Source organism: Cervus elaphus, chromosome 27, assembly GCF_910594005.1.
Source record: "Cervus elaphus chromosome 27, mCerEla1.1, whole genome shotgun sequence".
NCBI classification, from domain to species: domain Eukaryota; kingdom Metazoa; phylum Chordata; class Mammalia; order Artiodactyla; family Cervidae; genus Cervus; species Cervus elaphus.
In genome coordinates, this window is record NC_057841.1 from 35,804,429 (window position 1) to 35,823,552 (window position 19,124).

The 19,124-nt window shown below is 41.9% G+C and overlaps 1 protein-coding gene across 6 annotated transcripts in view; it reads left to right on the forward strand.

Moving 5' to 3' along the window:
- Window positions 1-19,124, forward strand: part of OSBPL1A (oxysterol binding protein like 1A) — a 213,259-nt gene that overhangs the window by 174,362 nt on the left and 19,773 nt on the right. For all 6 annotated transcript variants that reach the window (XM_043889695.1, XM_043889696.1, XM_043889699.1 and 3 more), the window contains 3 exons: window positions 405-480; window positions 17,514-17,648; window positions 18,818-18,915. In XM_043889695.1, the coding sequence (XP_043745630.1) occupies window positions 405-480; window positions 17,514-17,648; window positions 18,818-18,915 (309 nt within the window). The remainder of the gene's footprint in view (window positions 1-404; window positions 481-17,513; window positions 17,649-18,817; window positions 18,916-19,124) is intronic.

A 19,124-nucleotide genomic window follows, 5' to 3' on the forward strand; every position in this document is an offset into this window, starting at 1 on the left:
TGTTCCCAGAAGTAGAATCGGTGGATATTATGCGAGTTAATTTTAATCTTTTCAGGACCCTCCATACTGTTTTCTGCAGTGGCTGTACCAGTTCACAGTCCCACCAACAGTGCAAAACCTTCATTTTTCTCCAGTCATGTCAGCATTTGTAATCCCTTATCTTCTGGGTGATGCTATTACAGGTATCAGGGGATGTCTCATTGAGGTTTTAATTTGCATTTCCCTAATGACTAGTGATATTTAGTATCTTTCATGTTGCATTTGCACATGATGCATATTTTTATATGCATATTAATGTCTCATTAATGTATGCTTGTGGCTTTCATGGTAATGACAGTAGCTTTTTTTTTTCCCTACTGCCAGTGCTATTAAAGTTAAATTATTTTTCCTTTCTTTTTTTCCAGAACAAGCCTGCCCTCCCCTATGTTTTCCAGAAATGACTTCAGTATCTGGAGCATCCTCAGAAAATGTATTGGAATGGTAAGTTAACTCTCATTTCCACAATATGAAGCTGATACGTGTTTCATGCATATCCTTGGAAGAGAATCTTAATGTTGGCATAAGTGATACACAGCAATGTTTCTGAAAACTTTTGAGAATCAGAAATTAGGAAAAGTCTTATACTAGGTTTTCCTGACAGAATTTTAACCATTCATTATGCTATTTAATATGACTTTCATGTGACTTTTCATTATAAGGAAATAGGAAAAGAAAATGCTCTTGCCCCATTGTCACACCACATTTGTATGTACCCATGGAATTACTCTGGAGAAGACACTGGCAACCCACTCCAGTACTCTTGCCTGGAGAATCCCATGGACGGAGGAGCCTGGTGGGCTGCAGTCCATGGAGTTGCTAAGAGTCGGACACGACTGAGTCACTTCACTTTCACTTTTCACTTTCATGCATTGGAGAAGGAAATGGCAATCCACTCCAGTGTTCTTGCCTGGAGAATCCCAGAGACGGGGGAGCCTGGTGGGCTGCCGTCTATGGGGTCGCACAGAGTTGGACACGACTGAAGCGACTTGGCAGCAGCAGCAGCAGCAGCATGGAGTTACTCAGAAATACTCTCCGAAAGAACAGACTCCCCACAGTATAGAATATAATTTCACTTACACTTCTGTGCACAGAGCCGATTTTTGTACTTTGTGAGTGTGGTGTATGTCAGACATTTGGAATGTGTCTTTGCTTACTTATCTGCAGGTGGATCTGATTTTTCAGGAGGAGAGAGATGGATGGCAAAACTTACTATTATATAAACCCTACGCTTAGTCACTTCAGTTGTGTCCAACTCTGCAACCCCATGGACTGTAGCCTCCCAGTCTCCTCTGTCTGTAAGTTTCTCCAGGCAAGAACACTGCAGTGGATTAACATTTCCTCCTGCAGGAGATCTTCCTGATGCAGGGATCAAATCTGTATCTCCTGCCTTGCAGGCACATTCTTTACTCTCAGAGCCACCTGAGAAATCCATATAAATCCTTAGATTCCCTTTAAAATAGTAGTCCACGTCACTACCCTGACACCAGTCAGGCTTGGATTCTGAGTAAAGTTCTCTTAACTTCTTCCAGCATGACCTTTGACCAACTAGAATGATGAAAATTTTAAAGCATGTGAGTCTTGAGCTGCTAAAGAATCTGCTTGGACATGCTGCTGCTGCTGCTAAGTCGCTTCAGTCATGTCCGACTCTGTGCGACCCCGTGAATTGTAGCCCACCTGGCTCCTCTGTCCATGGGATTCTCCAGGCAAGAATCCTGGTGTGGGTTGCCATTTCCTCCTCCAGGGGAATCTTCCTGACCTGGGGATCAAACTTGCATCTCCTGTGTCTCCTGCATTGCAGGCAGATTCTTTACCCATTGAGCCACCTGGGAAGCCTCCTGGGAAGTATAGTCACTTCCTAAACACATTCACTCTGACGTGTGAAATCCTTTCGGCTGCTGGGGTGCCCATGTTAGCATTTTTCGAACGCTCGGATTCTCTGCATGCAGTAATGTCATCTGAGACTTCCTGAACATAATTTCCTAGGAGATAATCTCAGAAACATCTATTTTAAGGGCTTCCCTAGTGACTCAGTTGGTAAAGAATCTGCCTGCAATGCATGAGACACGGGTTTGATCCTCAGGTCGGAAAGATCCCTTGGAGAAGGCAGTGGCAACCCACTCCAGTATTCTTGCCTGGAGAATTCCATGGACAGAGGATCCTGGCAGGCTATAGTCCATGGGATCACAAAGAGTTGGACACGACTGTGCAACTAATTTTCACTTTAACTGCATGGGGAGTAATTCAGCTAACCTCTCTGTAGCTGGATAACAAGATTTACCCCAGTCTTACCACTTCCTGTCTTTGAGACCCTGGGCAAGTTGCCTTGCTTCCCTGAGTAAAGTTAGAAGAATAATTAGTACTTTATAGCTGCATTGAGAGATATATAAGAAAATTTATGTAAAATGTCAGGACAGACCCTGGTTTAGCTTAATGCTCAACATTATTATCAATAGTTAATGACACTTAGGGTTTCCCTGATAGCTCAGTTGGTAAAGAATCTGCCTGCAATTCAGGAGACCCCAATTCGATTCCTGGGTTGGGAAGATCAGCTGGAGAAGGGATAGGCTACCCATTCTAGTATTCTTGGGCTTCCCTTGTGGCTCAGCTGGTAAAGAATCCACCTGCAATGCTGGAGACCTGGGTTCAATCCCTGGGTTGGGAAGATCCCCTGGAGAAGGGAAAGGCTACCCACTCAGTATTCTGGCCTCGAGAATTCTATGGACTGTATAGTCCATAGGGTCGCAGAGTTGGACTTGACTGAGAGACTTTCACTTTCGCTTTTCAATCACATTTAATCGGAACACCTGGACTTTTAGCTCCATTTAGTTTACATTAAGACTCATCAGGACAAAGCAAATGTATTTAGGCAAATGTATATATTCTTAAATAAATTGTTAATCATACATATTAATCTCTTAAGAACTGGAATTTTCAGGATGAAAAAATGATATCCTATAGAATTTATATTTTCAAACCCTTAGTAAACATAATTATCAGTGAGATCCAATATGTATGTATGTGTTTAAAATTAAAGCTAGTTTTATAAAAAAAATACTCATTATTAAAACAAATGATATTTTTCTATTAGATCAGTGCTGACTCTAGCTCATTAAATTGATTTTGTAACCTGCTAATGAAAGGGCTTCCCTGGTTACTCAGTCGGTAAAGAATCCTCTTGCAATGCGGGAGACCTGGGTTTGACTCTCTGGGTCGGGAAGATCCTGGAGGAGGGCATGACAACCCCACTCTAGTATTCTTGGCTAGAGAATCCCCAGGGACAGAGGAGCCTGGCGGGCTGCAGTCCATGGGATCGCAAAGAGTCGGACACGGCTGAGACAAGAGCGCAGCACAGTGTATGAAATCCACAGTTACTGTAGAATTGCTATCACGTTTGTTGGGTCAACAGAATTCGTATGAAAACCAGATGTGGTTTGGTGTTTTTTGGTGATCAGGGAAAGTACAGCTTTCTGTATTTTTCTTGCTTAAGTCTGTCACCTACCATCTCCTTTCTCACTGGATGTCAGATTTAGCAGTACTGTCTTGAGTTTGTTCTGGCTAGTAGCTGATAATCATCTGGTGTATGTGTCTAAATGGAAATTAACCATCCTTTTAAAAGACGGTAAATAATGTTATGTTGGCTTGTTACCTGCTTACTTTGAAAGATGCGCTATTTCTTTAGAAGAATGGTTTTACCTTTATTTTTAGGTGCAGAACTGTTTGTACAGAGACAAGACTGAATCATAGATAAAGCAAATAAAAGCAGAGCTGTTTGGGTTGAAAGGGGACCATGGCGTGTTTTGAAACTTGTATCTGTAGAACTTTCTGAATAAAATCATAGAGAAAGAGCTGCAGGGGAGGTAATATTTGGGGCGAGTGTTCTCTGGTGAGGTTTTGTAAGAGAGTAATGTTCTAGATGAATATTTATTAATGTGATCTGGCATTTGGAAGTATTGTTCTTTGGGTGCTGTTGTGGGCTCCCTTCTAAAGGGCAACAGAATCAGTCCAAAGGGGCCAGCATTGTGCACAGTGGAGATTTAAAGTAGAACGGGTCTTGAGAGAGAAAGCAAATAACATCCCCAGAATAAATTTTTAAAGTAGTTTTCGGTATCAATCCCTCTCATATCTGCCTCCTTCTCCCCCCTCCCAAGGAAAATAGGTCAAAAATTAGAAGGTATCAGCATTCATAGAGTATTAGCATTCATAGAGTTTATTACCTTAACTTCAAAGTGTCAGTCTCTGGTGGTGCTAGTGGTAAAGAACCCGCCTACCAATGCAGGAGACATAAGAGACACAGGTTCAATCCCTGGATCAGGAAGATCCCTGGAGAAGGAAATGACAACCCACTCCAGTATTCTTGCCTAGAAAATCCCATAGACAGAGGAGCCTGGTGGGCTACAGTCCATGGAGTTACAAAGAGTCAGACACGACTGAAGCAACTTACAGCCTGTGTGAGGCACTGGGTGGCTGTGAAACCAATTGGAATTCGAATTCAAAGTGAAGGTAGATTTGAAAACTCTCCCACTGCACTTTGGTGATTCTGTTCCACTTAACAGTCCAGACACTTGGCTTCAGGTCCTTTATGTGTGAATACATCTCAGAAGCCGTGGATGGACCCGTCAGCTAGCTCTTCCCATAGTTTCACATTCAGTTTCTTCTTTTCATGATGAAAAGAAAGTGTTAGTTGCTCAGTAATGTTTGACTCTTTGCGATCCTGTGGACTGTAGCCCACCAGGCTCCTCTGTCCTTGGCTTTCTCCAGGCAAGAATACTGGAGTGGGTTGCCATTCGCTTCTCCAGAGGATCTTCCCGACCCAGGGATCAAACCTGGGTCTCCCACATTGCAGGTGGACTCTTTACAATCTGAGCCACTAGGGAAGCCCTGGCTTATCTTTTTATGATAAGAAGTCTTCAAAGTTGCAGAGGAAATCTGATATGCACCGTAGCTTTTCATGGCATCTCTGTCGACTTGAGCACTTGAGAGCAGAGTGGGGAGTGTGGACATTCTGCTGGAAACCTCCCAGTTCACATTCAGCTGGGGTCTGGTCCCAGCTTTCTCAGAAATCAGTGCTCCTCATTTATGATGTTGTAGTTCATGGAGTAGTGTCAGGAAGCCAGTAAGACATGGGATAGGTGCTTACCTGCCATGGAGGAATGGAGGAGGAAATGGCAACCCACTCCAGTGTTCCTGCCTGGAAAATCCCATGGACAGAGGAGCCTGGCGGGCTACAGTCCTTTGGGTCGCAAAGAGTCGGACACGACTGAGCGCCTAAACCACGACCAATGAGGGAAGAAAGTCGGTGTCTTCAGGCATATGACGTCCTGGGCCTCTGAGCACCTGCTCCAGCCAGGCTCATTGTGCTCCATCTTCCACTGCCACATACAGAACACATTTTACTTTGCTTTCTTTCCCAAAAGAATATAGAGACTTAGATTTCCAAAACTAACGACACCCTTTTTTTTCTCCCAATCTGTTTTGGACAGGATTATGTTACCCAATGTTGGGTTATATAGTACACGAAATGAATACTTTACATAACTGGAATTCAATCCTAAATCTCTCTGTGATTGAAGCTTTTATCAAACAGATTCCCATCGGAGAGTTAATACTGGTGTTGGTGAGGAGTTTGAATCCTTTGTTCCTTATTTCCTTACTCCCGTTGTCTTTGAAAGGATTCTAGTGTCATAATCCCATTGTCTTCTCTTTCCCCTGTTTTCTTTCTCCTCTTCTCTTCAGTCCTTTTACGATTTGTCAGCAGGACTCACCCAGTGGTTAGGTCACGGGTCACCATGCTTAGTGACTTTGGAAACCAGAACCAGCTCCAGGTTGAGCAACCGAGGCACCCAGACACAAAATTTGAGTAGGTGCCTGCACCTGAGGGTGCTTCTGCTAAATGTCTTGGAGTCCTAGAATATTAATGTTCGAGTATTATAAAAGGGTGAGGAAGATCTGGTATATTGTAAATACTGTTACTAAAGTGAAAATATTCTATCATTCTTAACATTACCCAGTACAACCAAATTCCATAAGAGATTTGAAAACTTTATCTGTTTTTTTGCTCCTTTAACTCCTATTTCCACTCCATATTTACTATCGAGTATTACCCTAACCTAATTTTTTTTCATCTTTGTAAGTCTTTTATTGAGTACCCTATCATACTTTGCTATCCCAAAAATACAGAGTAAAATTAAAATTTAAGAATTTATATTTTATGGCCATAAGACTTGAGTACTAAAAGTTTCAAGTTCTTTTCACATGAATGATCAAAATAACAAATGTTACAAAATTTATGAAACTATACCACAAAGGTTAAAATGTTATTCATTAAAAAGGATTTTTTCACTTGGGTTAAGATACCCAAGAATGAATTTTATGCATTGCTAGAATGAGACAGGGCAGTAACAGTTATGTTCTTATTTTTTTTAAGTAGATGTGAAGGTTAAGAAGCCTTGCTTATATTAATAGACAGGAGTAGGAGTTCTGTGTTTTTTTTAATATCTAGCAATATCATCAGTTCTTTGGCCTTTTCCTGACAGTATGTCAAGAGTCAAATGGTAATATATCATCCATCAAAAATAATTTTTTATGATCCACAAGTTGACAGCTCAATTAAGACTTCTTTTAACGTTATTGGAAACCACATTTGAAAACTCTAACTTGCAGGAGGTCTTGTTACCCACCCTGGAGTTGTGGGCATCTGGGTCTCTGGGGAATGCAGCAGAGACACCTCACCAGGGCTCTCAACTTCGATTCCTGTGATAACTCACATCTGCCTTGCAATACTGAGAAAGGGTTGAGAAAACTGAAATATTTTCCCTAAAACATACCTTGTATAATCTTTTGTTCATGAAATACTTTTGTCTTACCATGAGCTTTAAATGTTTTCCCTGAAAACCTCAGACTCATCTCATTCCCTTGACGCAGAATACCTACCAAGTCACCTCAGAACCAGACGCATCCCGGGTCAGTCACTGTCAGGACTGTGATGTTATTTTTGGGTTCAGATAAACACGTTGGTCTATGTCACTGTGACAACTGTCTCATTCTTGAATTCTAAATATAAGACAGATACAGCTCTAGATAAGATTTAGAGCTTTGCCCAAAGTGGTACATCATTATATCATAAATACCGACTTAAGAGGCAGGAGGCAGAAGAGGAAAAGTAGTTAAACAAAATGTGTCATCTCTACCTCCCCACTCTACAGTGATCTGAAATAAATATCCGAGAAGTGACCGGAAGACCCTGTTTCTAATGTCGGGTCTTTGTCTTATCAGAAACAAAGGGCCTTGACTTACGGAGATTTCCTTGGTGCTGACCAGTACTGTATTTTTTTTTTTTTCCAACTTTTTATTTTGCATTGGGATATAGCAATTCACAATGTTGTGATGGTTTTAGGTGAACAGTGAAGGCACTCAGCCATGCATATACATATATCCATCCTCCCCCAAGCTCCCTCCCATCCAGGCTGCCACATAGCATTGAGCTGAGTTAGCTGTGCAGTGTAATAGGACCTTGTTGGTTATCCATTTTAAATATAGCAGTGTGGCCAGTACTGTATTTCTAAACTTCCTTTGGTGCCCTGAAGATTTTCACACACTGGGGCAAAACTGCCATGCTAGGATTCAGGATGGTGTGAGGGGTGGGGTCTCCCACCCCTCCCCGCACCAGGTAAGTGAAAAGTGAAAATGTTAGTTGCTCAGTTGTGTCTGACTCTTTGCAACTCTGTGGGCTGTCCATGGAATTCTCTAGGCAAGAATACCGAAGTAGGTTGCCGTTCCCTTCTCCAGGGGATCTTCCCAAGCTACGGATTGAACCCGGGTCTTCTACATTGCAGGCAGATTCTTTATCAAACAAAGGGCATTGTAAAAGGAGAGGTGGGAAAAGGGCCACAGTGTGACGTCCAATGCAGGTGCATCCTTGGCCCATCAGTTCTCAGGTAGGAGTGCGTGTGGAGGGTGAGCACCCACCAGTCGGTTCCCCTTCAGCATCCCTGCCCATAGTCACGGGGAACCTTCCGGGACTACAGTGTGGAGACCGTGGCTCTGGTCCACGTGTCCAGCCAGCGCTTTAGGCATCCTTCCATGTTCCTGCCTGGTGCTGGTCTAGTAAGAGGACTCGCACAGCCTCCCAACCCTGAAAACGTTCAGCTACGAGACAGGAAGAATAGGAAAGGAATATATTGTCCCTCAATGCTTTTCTTGTGTTTTTCCTCCCTGGTTTTTTTTTTTTTTTTTTAAACCACTGGCTGCATCCAGCTATCCATGGTGTGGTTCATTCAGTTCACACACAGACACCCCTGTCTGGGGTGTAATTCCTTTGTTTCTGGGTGTCGTGCTCCCCAGGGCTGGTCTGTGAGAGCCGAGGAGCAGAGGTGTAACCACAGCAAAAGGCAGGAGAGTGGCAGGCTTGTTCAGTCTGCGCACCCAGAGTGGTCCCCAAGGGCTGTCCTGCGAGGTCTTGGTGTGACCACTTTGGGCGTGATTGGTGTTTCAGGATGGCAAGAACCCCTCACGCGATGGCCAACTTACAGACGATAGACCTCTTGTGGAGAGGGAGGGGACTGGGTAGCATGAGGTGGGAAAGAGACCTTTGACTTCCCAAGGCCCTTCTGTGTAAGGAGGATACATTTTTACGTCTTTGGTAGCTGTGCAAGGTAGGAGGGCTGTTGTGGAGAGAGGATCCCGTGCCAACCTTGGCACACCCAGGGGACAGAGCCCAGGCTGCTGCCAGTGCTGCCCGTCAGTGAAGAACCTAGAAGCCCTCTTAGTGCTTGGGTCACACACCTGGGTGAGCATCCTGCCTGCTGGCAGACTTAGCTAAAGACCCAGGCTGAGCTGCTCTCTCTAACCTAGGTCTTAAAGATTTGCACGGTTGGCCATTACGATGCTAGGCGTAACACTTATAAACTGCTTTTCATTTCAGGCTTGGCCTTGCCTGTGGGTTGTTTACACAGTGCTTGAGGGACAAAGCAGCCTGCCTTTTTTTTTTTTCTTCTCAGTTTGTCAGCTGATGAGCAGCTGCAATTAAGAGTCTGTTTGGTTTCATCATTGGTTGCTATTAATTTGCATGGATAAATTTAAATTTTGCTTTCAGCTGGGTCACAAGGTAGAATTGCCTGGCATAAATATTTAATTTTTCCAGCTGACTGAAACCTTCAGTGATAAAAGCATTCTCTAGCTCATGTTTCTTCCTGAAACTTGACCTTCATAATAGGCATTGTTGCTTTTCCTATTACTGGAATATATACCGTATTCGTTGGTTGTATACAGTAGCTAGAGAATCCAGTACCAAACTTCATTGTCTTGTAAGTAAAAATGGTGTCTCTGTGAATTTCCAAGAGGGAGCGAAATATAATTTGTATTGCCAAGTTTTTCATTATATATCCATTATATAAATTTCATTATATAAATTTAAATCTAAGCAATCAAAATAATTGTAAGATTCAGTTCAGTTCAGTCACTCAGTTGTGCCCGACTCTTCGTGACCCCGCGGACTGTAGCACCCCAGCCCTCCTTGTCCATCACCAACTCCCGGAGTCCACCCAAACCCATGTCCATTGAGTCGGTGATGCCATCCAACCATCTCATCCTCTGTTGTCCCCTTCTCCTCCTGCCCTCAATCTTTCCCAGCATCAGGGTCTTTTCCAATGAGTCAGCTCTTCGCATCAGGTGGCCAAAGTATTGGAGTCTCAGCTTCAGCATCAGTCCTTCCAATGAACACCCAGGACTGATCTCCTTTAGGATGGACTGGTTGAATCTCCTTGCAGTCCAAGGGACTCGCGAGTCTTCTTGAAAACCATAGTTCAAAGGCATCAATTCTTCGGCACTCAGCTTTTTTTATAGTCCAACTCTCACATCCATACATGACCACTGGAAAAAACCATAGCCTTTGACTAATGGACCTTTGTTGACAAAGTAATGTCTCTGCTTTTTAATATGCTGTCTAGGTTGGTTATAACTTTCCTTCCAAGTTTAATAATAATTACAGGCTAATAGAGGCAAAAAAATTGCAAGCTCATTGCTATATTTTAAATAATCTGTTAGACTGTTTACACAGGTGGTTTTTATGGTTGTCTGGATCTATATTTGTATGTTCCATCAGGGCTTTTTCTGTCCCTTCCACTCCCTGTTACCTGGGCCACAAGCTTGCCTTTTCATTTCCTTGAATGCTTGCATTCTGAGTTACTAAAAGAAGCAGGAGGAAGGTGTTTAAATTATTCTTGATTACAAAAATTGGATTTAAAGACCCTTGTAGAATTTGGGGAGCTTTTCAGATGATTAAAAAGGAGTCTGCCCATTGAATGGATGATAAAACCATGCCCTCTGTAACTTGGTCTTCAGAGTCGACACCACACTCTCTCATTGACTTGCTGATTCATGTGAAGTCTAACCAACAGGTGCTGAAGAGCCAGTATCTAGCAGGCTTGTGACTGTCCCTTTCTTGCTTGTCTATTTTCTCGGGAATATTTATGTGAGGGTATGGCAATGCATACTATAGAGATAAAAGATTAAGTCTCTAGGCCTGGATTCCCATCTGTCGTCGTCATTGTTGTCTAGTCGCTAAGTCATGTCCAACGCTTTGTGGCCCCATGGATGGTAGCCCACCAGGCTCCTCTGCCCATGGCGTTTTCCAGGCAAGAATACTGGAGTGGGGTGCCATTTCCTACTCCAGGGAATCTTCCCAACCTGGGGATCGAACTCAACATCTCTTGCATTTCCTGCTTTGAAGGCAGATTCTTGACCACCAGCGCCGCCTAGGAAGCCCACCATCATTGTGAAAGCAACAAATGTCACCCACTGGGATGTCTTTTGTTCCCTCAGTGAGTGAGTGATAGTCATTCTAGTATTTTTAGGGGGAAAAGTTCAAATTCAAACTTACAGGTGAAGTTCTTCATTCCTTTACTGAATAAATCCTTTTAAAATTCCTTTAAGCCTCACCCTGCTATTGTGCACCACAAAGCAAAATGTAGAAACAAGAGAGCAGAGTGAGAAATGGCATCACTCCTGCCGCCTACCGTCCAGGGCCAGGGCTCACATCGCCACCCTGGTGAGCCCCTGTCTCCTTGGCGACTGGACCAAACAGAGAGCCTTGGTGGGCCTACACGATGCCGCCTGGCTGGGGCGGGGAGGAGGGGAGACACAGGTGTCCTCCCCTCACTCCCCCAGCTTTTAAGGTCAGAACTCAAGCCACGCTGCCCCCAGGGTGGCACTTCTGCGGCTCGGCTGCCAGGTGACAGGACAAGGTATCCCAGCCTTTGAAGCCTCCTAACAACCTTGGAGGACTTGGCAGTCTTGCATGTACTACTAATAGCAATGATCATATAGTTGACATGTATTGCTCGCTTAATGTATGCTTGGCACTGCTGTGAGTGTTTTGTGTGAACTAACTAATCTAATGCTGACAGCGACATCCCCACTTGGTGGAGTAGGGACACAGGCATTAGGTAGCAGGGGCATGTGCTCTCAGCCCGTCTTTTCTTTTGTTCTCTTTAAGTTATAAGATACATGCAGTGTAATAGTTAGCGTTTTGACTGTTTGTAAGCGTGCAGTTCAGTGGCAGTTGTATGTTATCCTTGAGCTGCTGTCACCACCATCTCCCCACAAAACTCTTTTCATCTCACATAGCTGATGCTCTGCATCCCTGAATCAGCAACTCCCCACCTCCCTACCCCCCTCTCCCCCGCACCCAGCCCCGGCAGCCGCTGTTGTGCCCTCTGTTCAGAAGGCATTCTTTCAGCCACGACACTCTGCTGTCCCTGGACCCCAGGACTGGCCCATCCTGAGTGTATCTAACTGCTCCTCCTCTTCCATCATGCCAGCTACACTGGATTTCTTCTGTCTGTTTTATGACTAGCAGAATGTCAGCGTGTGTGTCTGAAGGTGGTCCACTTTCCGTGGTACGAGGTGGTCAGCTTCCCCATCCCTTCCTTTGGCCAGGCTGAAAGTGTTAAGATTTTTAAATCGGATCTCTTGTTTTACCCCTGATTGTAAGAGAAATACATGTCCCTTTTAGGAAATTTAGAAAATACAGAAAAGCACAAAGATCATCAAGATTACCTGGATTTCCAACTCCTAGAGACAACCGCTGTTAACTTTTTGATACCGCTGCCTTCTAATATTTGTCTATATGACATATAGTTTACAAAATTAAAATATTTTTAAACATGTTGCATTGTAACCTACTTTTTCACACATTTTCCCCATGTGAACTAGTGTGCATCATTCAACAAGAGGGTGCTGAGCTCAGAGAGTTTGTATTCCAGTGAAAGAGTCAAGAGAGGCTAGTGCTTTGTGATAAATGCCCAAATCGGAGTAAACTCGAGGGCAGTGGGAACTCACAGGAGCACGTGGGGGCAGGGGCACCTGTGTTGTGCTCTGTTCTGAGGGGCTGAGGACACAGGCAAGTATGAGGTATTATCCCTTCCCTCGGGAGTTGTATCACTGGGTACTTAGCAGGTTGTGCTGGTTATACCCCAGACAGAGCAGCAGGTCGTCCAATCTGTGATCAGATGCTCACTTGTACCATACAGATTGTGTGTTCCAGGAGCTGGGAGAGATGAGAAATAAAGAGGAGAGGCTTGAACTGGGCTTTGAAGTTCTACTGGGGAGGAGATACAAGAGTTAAGGGAAGTGAGGAGGGCATTCCAGGTCAGGATTGGCTATAACAAGACTTTTATTTTTTTAAACAATTAATTAATTAACTAGACTGGGCAGGATCTTTAGTTGCAGCATGTGGGATCTAGTTCCCTTGAACAGGGATCGAATCTACACTCCCTGTATTGGGAGTGTGGAGTCTTAACCACTGGACCCGCCAGGTGAGTCTCATAAGGAGACTTTTAATCTGGTGTCTAAAGCAGTGCCTGGCACCTAGTAGGTGCCGAGTTAAAAGTTTTTAGAAAGATTCTTTGGAAGAATTTTATTTCTATATGCATACTCTGTATGGTCAAATTGCTTTAAAAGAGACGATCTTGGTGGACTTTTTTTTTTTTTTTTAGGTACAATTGACAAATAATCTGTATCAAGATGATTGGATGTATGTATGCATTATGAAAGGATTCCCCCATCAAGTTAATTAACACATCCAGCCCTTCACATGTGTAGTTTTTTTTTGGTGACAGCATTTAAGTTCTACTCTTCTTTCATTTATACAAAACAGCATTATCAGTTGTCTACCATGTTATGTGGTAGATCCTCAGGACTTATTTATAACTGAAAGTTCATACACTTTTACCAACTTCTGCCTATTTGCCCCACCCTGAAGCCCTTGGCAATGACTTTCTACTGTGTTTGATTGGTTCAGTTTTTTCTCTTTTTTTTAAAGTTCGCCTGTGTGTGATACAATGCCGTATTTGTCTGTCTGGTTTATTTCACTTAGCATAAGGACCTCCATTTTCATCCATGTTGTCATAAATGGCAAGATTTCCTTTTGTGAGGACAAGTAATATTTGTGTGTGTATAGATCTATACATATACACACACACCCCCACATTTTCTTGATCCATTTATCCATTGATGGACACTTAGATTGTTTCCATTGTGTATTGGCTCCTTTGGCAAGAATTAATTGACCATAAACGCATGGATTTATTTCTGGGCTTTCTATTCCATTCATCTTCCTGTCCATTTCTATGCCAGTTCTGTACTATTTTGATTAGTGTATCTTTGTAATACAGTTTGGCATCAGGGGGCTTGATGCCTCCAGCTTTCTTCTTTCTCAAGATTGCTCTGGCTATTCAAGGTCTTTTGTGGCCCTGTACAAATTTCAGGATTGTTTTCCCTTTATCTGTGAAAAATGTCGTTGGAATTTTGATAAGGATTGCATTGACTAGATCACTTTGGGTAGTTTGGACATTTTAACAACTTCTGTAATCCATGAGTACAGAATATCTTTCCATATATTCCTGTCTTCTGTGATTTCTTTTGTTAACGTCTTACAGTTTTCAGTGTATAGATCTTTCACCTCCTTGGTTAAATTTATTACTAAGTATTTTATTCTTTTTGATGATATTGTAAATGGGATTGCTTTCTTAATTTCTTTTTCTGGTAGCTTATTCTTGGTGTATTGAAACACAACTGATTTTTGTAAGTTGGTTTTGTACCCTGCAACTCACTGAACTCACGTATTGGTTCCAATGGTGTTTTGGTAGAGTCTTTACGGTTTTCTATTTATAACATCATAGAGGTAATTTTACTTCTTCTTAATTTGAATGCCTTTTCTTTTTCTTGCATTAGTACTCTGGCTAGAAAGGATGAATTTCTTACCATAATGATGAATTTTGTCAGATGCTTTTTCTGCATCTATTGAGATCATATATTTTTATTCTTCATTTTACTAGTGTGGTATATCATATTGATTGATTGGCTTGTGTTGGACCATCCTGCTTCTCTGGAATAAACCCCAGTTGATCATGGTATATGACCCTTTAAATGTATTGTTGAGTTCAGCTTGGTAATGTTTACTTTTACGTCTGTGTTCATCATGGATATTGGCCTATAATTTTCTTTTCTGGGTCCACTTTTGTCCTTCTCTGGTTTTAGTGTCAGGATAATGTTGACCTTGTAAAATGACTGTGGAAATGTTCCCTCCTCTTCTGTTTTTGAATAGTTTGAGAAGGATCAGTATTCATTTTACTTTAAATGTCTGGCAGAATTCACCAGTAAAGATATCTAGTCTTAGACTTTTGTTTGTTGGCAGGTCTTTGATTACTGCTTCAGTCTTTTTACTAGTAATTGATCTGTTCATATTTCCTATTTCTACATGATTCAGTTTTGTTAGGTTGTCTGTTTCCAGGAATTTATCCATATCTGAGGTTGTTGATATATCTTCCTACAGCCTTGATTCCAGCTTGTGATTCATCCAGCCCAACATTTCACATGATGTACTCTGCATATAAGTTAAATAAGCAGGGTGACAATGTACAGCCTTGTTGTCCTACTTTCCCAATTTTTAACCAGGCATTTGTTCCATGTCATTCTAACTGCTGCTTCTTGACTTGCATACAGCTTTCTCAGGAGACAGGTAAGGTAAGGTGGTCTGATACTCCCTAATGTTTATGTTTAGAATTCTGTTTTTAAATCTTCATTCTAGAGTTATAAGTGAACTACTTAGCCCCAACCAGTATTTGAATATCCTTCAGTTAAATTTTTCTGTAAAGAAAGTGACTATGATTGAATGAATAGATTGGAAGTACTGCTCCTCCCTTTGATGTTAAAAGAAAATCTGACTTCCAGGCAGCATTAGTAGGAGTACAAATAGGATAAAGGGTTTTTGGCAGGCATTCAGCTTGGTAGTAATGGTAAAAATTTTAAATGAGTGCACACCTTTGATCTAAAAAACCCCCTTATAGAAATTTACTTTAAAACCATATGTGCTCATTTTCTAAAAGATTAGATTAAATTGTTCATGATATAGCTATATATATATATATATATATATATATACACACACACACACATATATATATATTTAAATTTTTTTTAATAAATAAATGTACCTTTTGCTAATGTGCCCAGAACTAGTCTTAAGTGTTTTGCAACTATTGGTCTTAGAAGAATGCTTTGTAGTAGATTATGCTATATACATTGCTAGATTAATGCCATGGTGTTGATAAGGAAGCTGGCAGAGTTTAACTTGGCCGGAGTTGCCTGACTGCTAAATGAAAGAGCCTGCCATGGAGCCCAGTCTGGCTCTGATGTCTTAACCACTAACAGTACAGGGATTACAAAGAACTGGACAGACTCAGTGATGTACTGTACATGTGCATAAGACCTCCAAACACAGGAACAGCAAAAAAGGCAAGTAAATGAGCCAATACACAGAGCAGATGCCGTGCATTAAAAAAATCCAGTAAGGTGTATGTGTACACACACATGTACACACATTTGTGTAAATACACAGCAGTGTACCCCAAACTGTTGTTGAGGCTTTTCCTCTAAGGAAAGGAGCATTTTCATGTTTTACCTCTATTACTGAGAATTGCATATTCCTCTTTTTTTTTAAAAAAGAAAAAAAACCCATGAAGGTATTTTTAAGTAAAAGAGAGAGAGTCTGAGACATCTCAGTTAAAACAAGCCCTGGCAGTCCCCGCTTTCTTGACTTGGCCCACCAGTGAGTTGCTGCATTTACCAAGATCTCAGGGTGTTACATAGTGAAGAGCCTTCTGTTCTTTATCTCCTTATACATTCCTGTTCTCTTTTGTCTTCCCAGAGAGGCAGTGTAAGCCTATCATTTCTTTTCATTACATTGAGCTGCTACATCTGTCTGCATTCTGCAGTATTTTATGATAATAAATGAGCTTCTTTTGTGTGTGTGTGTGTGCATGTGCACATTTGGGTTGTAGTTTTGTGAAGGTCACTTTATTCTTAATTGTGCACATCTGTAAGAATGTAGATGTTTAGAGGAGTAGGAGGAAGCAGGTGGCATTCAACCTGAATGGTGCCTTGGGGTTGTTCACATGATCGTGGTTTTAGTTAGCAGTTTTCATGAAAGACCTGATTCCCACGAGAAATGTTAATAATGATAGGTGGAAGGTTGGGAAGATTATCAGAATAATCTAGAGAAAATCAAGGTAAGTTTGTTACCTAATGAATTTTTTTAAAGATCCTGTGGTGCTGCTGTTTGCGGGCAGGATATGGTAGTGAAAGTGACAGTGTTAGTTGCTCAGTTGTATCCAGCTCTTTGCTTCCCCATGAACTGTAGCCCACCAGGCTCCTCTGTCCATGCAGTTCTCCAGGCAAGAATACTGCAGTGGGTTGCCGTTCCCTTCTCTAGGGGATCTCCCGACCCAGGGATTGAACCCAGGTCTCCTATGTTGCAGGCGGATTCTTTACCATCTGAGCCACCGGGGAAGCCCCAGGATATGGTAAACAGAGGTGAAAGGTTGCAATTGAGGTTAGAGGACCCCTGCCCAATCGTTAAATTATTCTTGGAAGTCTACATGATTGTGTCATTATATCAGACAGAATTTAATATCTATTCTGTAAAATATACACTAGCCGTCTAGCACCCTAGTTCATAATGTATATGGATGTGCTCAGAAAACCTCAATATTGTCTGTGAAAAGCAGTCTGAAGTTCTTTTGAAAAATCATCCACAAAAATGGTCTGTGTGGTAGCTTCTTAGCCCAGTGTGGAGATGTTTGGTCTTTGCGTCCCCATCACCTTTGTCATTTGCTAATTCTGATCTGAGGCAGACTTATTAACAGTCATCATTTCACTGATCACTAGTAGACTGCAAGCTCCTCAAAGCCAAGGAAGAATGTCTGGGGTAGTCTTTGTATTTCCTTCAAGGCCTAGGACAGTATATTCCACATGGTTAGATGATCTGGGGAGACTTAGGAAACTGAACTAATACTAATTAAATTTCGTGGTTGCTGTTTTCTGTGACTTTCTTTCCAGGAACATGTTATGTCGAGATGGCAGCATGTAGGTTTACTGTATATTTTGGATATCACAGTTTCCATTTTCTTATTCACTAGGAACTCTCCAAGATCACCATGCCAGTTATATTTAATGAGCCTTTGAGCTTCCTCCAGCGACTCACTGAGTATATGGAGCATACATACCTCATCCACAAGGCCAGTTCGTTTGCTGATCCTGTGGAAAGGATGCAGGTACGTGTCACCAAGCCCTCAGAAAGACTGAAGTCTTGGAAGGTCTTCTCTGCCACCTCCCCTACCTCTCCTCTCCGCCCCCAACCTACACGCACAGAATTCATGTTAAGTTTAATGTGAGGTTAGGAAATGTTATTAATGCATTGCATGTTTGGAGTGTCATCTGTGTTCCTTCCCCAGACCAATGAGGATTGCAAGAAAGCAAAAAGGTACAAAACCAAACCTGAGTTTGGTGAGCTGCTTCTGAGTCATTGTTTTAGAAAGTGGCATTGTGTTGGGGGGATGACAATTCAGCCTTTCAGACTTCTCAGAGTGTTTCTAGGAAGACATGTATATACATACACATATAAACAAGTGTATTTATGCTTATGTGTATATATAAATATACGCATACTACTATAGGTTAAAAAAGAGGACAAGAAGGAATTGTACTTCTTGATTTTTTTTGGAAGGGAGATATTCATGTGATATATATGGATGGACTAGACACAGGGAGCGTGGATACATTGTTCTCCTTCCAACAAAGCAATAGCATTCTAAATGGAGTCTTGTGTCCTTTCGTGTATGTAAAGCAGCTTTTCCCAACCTCATTGGACTTGATACCAGTTTGTTTGGTTTTCTCCTTCACCCCATTCTAAAAGCAATGTGAAAGTGTTAGTCACTCAGTCATGGCTGACTCTTTGCATCCCAGTGGACTGTGACCCGCCAGGCTCCTCTGTCCATGGGAGTTCCCAGACAGGAATACTGGAGTGGGTTGCCGTTCCCTTCTCCAGGGGATCTTCTCGATCCAGGGATCAAACCTGAGTGTCCTGCATTGCAGGCAGATTCTTCACCATCTGGTGATGTACTTTTGAGAAATTTTAAAGGAATTAAAAGTAATGTTGGATTTGAGAGTCTTTTTTAAAGTCCTTGAGAGTATTTGTAACACTGTGAGTATATTATAAAAACCACAGTTGGGATGACTTATAGGAAGAGACTCAAGAGTCATTTTCATTCTGAATATCCACATTGGCTTATTAGTTTGCTTATTAAGCCATCTTAAAAATACAACATAATTAAACTCCTCAGAATCATTTTGTAAATTACTGTCTTCAGCAAAATTTCAGTTCCTGAAAGAATGAGGAGCCAGCGAGGCTATTTTTAACTTGTGCTGACGCTCTGTCCCACAGTGTGTAGCTGCATTTGCTGTCTCCGCTGTTGCTTCTCAGTGGGAACGCACTGGAAAGCCTTTCAACCCACTTCTGGGAGAGACTTACGAATTAGTGCGGTAAGATCTTCCACTCTATTCCAGGCAGGTAGTTGAATTTGCATGATTTATATAGCTCTTCAAATGAAAATGGGTATTTTTTGAGCATTCACCAACATTTTGTATGACTGGAGAAAAGGTAACAACTTTGATGTTTGTTTCTGTGATAGTTATTTTAAAGACTGTCAAAAATATGAAAACATATATAAAATGGACCATTATTAAAAGTA